The sequence below is a fragment of the Haplochromis burtoni genome, unplaced genomic scaffold (assembly GCF_018398535.1).
Source record: "Haplochromis burtoni strain Fernald_Lab_line unplaced genomic scaffold, NCSU_Asbu1 Contig_997, whole genome shotgun sequence".
In the NCBI taxonomy this organism is placed as follows: Eukaryota; Metazoa; Chordata; class Actinopteri; order Cichliformes; family Cichlidae; genus Haplochromis; species Haplochromis burtoni.
In genome coordinates, this window is record NW_024583358.1 from 88,052 (window position 1) to 91,270 (window position 3,219).

The 3,219-nt window shown below is 44.9% G+C and overlaps 1 protein-coding gene across 3 annotated transcripts in view; it reads left to right on the forward strand.

Moving 5' to 3' along the window:
* abi3a (ABI family, member 3a) overlaps nt 1-3,219 on the forward strand; it is a 12,073-nt gene that overhangs the window by 2,772 nt on the left and 6,082 nt on the right. For 2 of the 3 annotated variants that reach the window (XM_005951375.2, XM_005951376.2), the window contains exon 4: nt 2,574-2,750. In XM_005951375.2, coding sequence (XP_005951437.1) covers nt 2,574-2,750 — 177 coding nt within the window. Of the gene's footprint in view, nt 1-2,350; nt 2,408-2,573; nt 2,751-3,219 lie in introns of all 3 variants that reach the window. The other variant, XM_005951377.3, reaches the window with a different exon arrangement.

Here is a 3,219-nt window from a genome sequence, read left to right on the forward strand (position 1 = left end):
GAAGACGTCCCACACAACGCGCTCCGTTTAGACCCAGAACAAACAGTATGTTTGACTGATGGCCTTAATATAAAGACTTGTTTCGGACTTTACGTTTCCCAGTTTTTGCTTTAAGTTATTTTGTTATTTACATAATAATGTAAATAACCTAATAATGATCCTTATTGCTGTTTTAGAGGAGCGCTGCTTCTAGTTGCAGATTTCTGTCAGAATCTGCAGATTATACAGTACAAATAAAATGTTCACGTTTCTCCAACGTTGTTCCCAACAGTTTCACTGACATCTACACTGGATGGACAGGAAGCGTTCGCGATGTCTTCTCCGGTGCTGATAATTGGCGTCTGTCTTGTGTCAGTGACGTAAAAGACGGATTTAATGCGACATGACCATCAAACAGCAGTCGCTTTCTAAAACATCGGATATGTATCGGATTCAGCACCACATATGAAAGTGACCCAGATCGGATTTGAAAATATTGGATTTGTGCCGTTCACACTGTCATAGCACGATCGGATTTGGGTCGCAGAGGGTCAAAAAAATCGGATTTGATGCGCTTTCGCCTGCAGTGTGAACGTAGCCAAAGTGGTCAGGCAAATGACAATATTGAAACTATCATATCACAAACTATTGTTTATGAAAACCTGGAAGAGTTTTAAAAGAAAAAGCTAAACCTGATCATTTACCCTCTGAACAACTTACTGAGCTCGGGGTCAGAGTCACAGTCGGTATAAGTGATGGACGGCTCTTCTGTGTCTGTAAAAACAAGCCGATGCTGAAGCAGCTGGATAGTGTAGCGGTGAGACCACACACCTTTGGAGAAGAAGTTGCAAGTTCGATTCCCTTCTAGTATCCAGTAAGGGCCCTGTCTAGGCTCCCCATGCCAAACACCAATCCCTGAAATTGCGTGGCTACGTATGCAGCCTTTCCGCAGCTCGGACATGACACATTTCACTGCATGTTGTACTCTATGTGAGTGTCTTACACCTGCATTTCCTCTGATGTCCAGCAGGGGACCACTACTCTGAAGTCTGCTTTCATAGAAGTATATGGGAAAGTGAGCCTCACCTGATTCTGAGCTCAGTGAACTGTTTCACGTTTCAGGTCCTTCAGAATAAACATGAAGTCCATGTTGTAAATGCCGGTTTTTCGAAGAGTCAGATCCCACGGTAGCAGAGCACCGGAGACCTCTACCCATCCTGCCTCTCACCCTGGGATGGGTAGAGGCTAATAGTATCCGGTCGTTAAGTGATGACGTGACGAATCCTACTTCCGGGTCTAAAGTAGTCTGCGTTTAATATGGCTTTTGTGTTGTTAACATGTTTAATGTTTTGTATTTTCTTCTATTTGATCTCAAAAAGCTCCTAAAACAGTCAGTGATCACTGTTGACCTCCCTCGGCTTTTATTACCGCTAATCATTTATTTAAGCTCAGTTTTTAAAACCTTAGGATGTAGCTACAGCCCAGCCCATGCAGCAGTATATGAATGACTAACCTCGTATTGTGGATGGATTATCTCAGTTGTTCTCCTGGCTGAAGTTTGGTCCTTTTACAGCATCCTGCCATGCGATTACATTTGTTCCTGACCACCGAGAACACTCACGTTAACTTTTATCCAGTGGAAAAAAAGTTAGCTTGTTTATATTATGCTAACATAGCTGTGTCGCTAGCGGTCACGTAGCACATCATTATATAGCAGCTAGCCCAACTTCAGTAACCCTACAAACGTCACTGCTGTTTAGTTTCCTGTCTTCATTTATGCTGGAAGTGATAACAGAGCTGTACGTTTGAATTTGTTTCCAAAACCCCGCAGTCAGGACATGCTATATTGTATTTAGATAGAAGCTAGCGAGCTAACTCCCTGCTAACTTCTAACTCCGTTAAATGTCATAAATTCCGTTTTCATGGATGCCTGGATGTTAAACTCAATTGTTACACCTGGTAGAGCAAAATGCTGATCATTTTATTAAAGATGAAAGACTTTAGACAGTTTTTCAACTCTCAGTAATGCCATAGTGATCGTTTGATATATGGACCTGCAGCGGAGTTTAGGCCCAGACACGGCTAGTGACGTCAGACTGAACAACCGGATAGCATTAATTATATACCACAGTAGGCTGAATTATTCACATTTAGAAACGATGGGTGGACGGGCGGGTGTCACCCATGAAATGTTAGAAGCTTTGAATTTGAAAAAGAAGTAGGAAATGTCGAGTGCATATAAACAGTGTAATGCAGTAAGTGTAACAGAGTGGGAGGTTCTAACAGACTGAAGGTGATTGGTCGCTGTCCTCCAGCAGCACTACACCTGATTTAAGCTAGCATCAACACAAAGCTGTGTTTCACATTACAGACTCAGTGCATCAGAGACGTATGAGCAGTATGACGTATGATTACAACCTCTTCAAAGGTCAGAGGTCACCTGTTTCTCCCTGTGTTTGTCTATGATGCCGTCACATTCACTGAAGCTCATGGTTTCTGCAGCGCAATAAATTTAAATGGAGCCACCATGTTGGACTTGCGCACACTGACCTGGTCCAGACGCGGGTCCATTAACCTCTGACCTTTGTCGTCAGACCGTGGACATGCACAAGGAGAAGGTTTTCAGGAGGGAGATTGGCGTGTTCACGGTGGTGAGACGAGTCCCACGCAGCCACAAGATCCTCCCTCCCGCCAGCATGCAGCCACGCCCGTCATACAGCCGCAAGCCAATCAACTACCAGCAGCTGGACAGTCTGGGCCACGGCATGAAGGTAAGACACACAAACACAACCTGTGACATCAGCAGATGACTTCCAGGCTTTGCTCTGTTTTATCCACATGCTAAAATCCAGCAGAGCTGCTCTTTGGTCAGGTGATGTGAGCTTGTGCACAGTGACAGGTGTGGCAGGTGTGGGAGGCGGAGCTCTCGGTACAGTGTTTCAGTATTTCAGGCCTTTGTGGCCTTTGAAGCTCTGAAGACATGAGAGGGAGGCTCTGCAGCAGCTGGTGTGAAATCAGACACGGGAAAGCAGAAGTGACGCTCTGCTCTGTGTGCTGCTTTCGCGATGCTAGCAGGAAGTGTCTGAACCACAGAAGCAGAAATGACTGTGCAGTGAGACTTCCTCCTTCAGATGTTGGGTCACCTCTGTAGGCTGCAGCGTTCTCGTGCAGGTTTAGTTTCATCTGTAACATCCTCTGTTTCTGTTCGGGAAAAGATGAGACTCGTAGCACAAATCCATA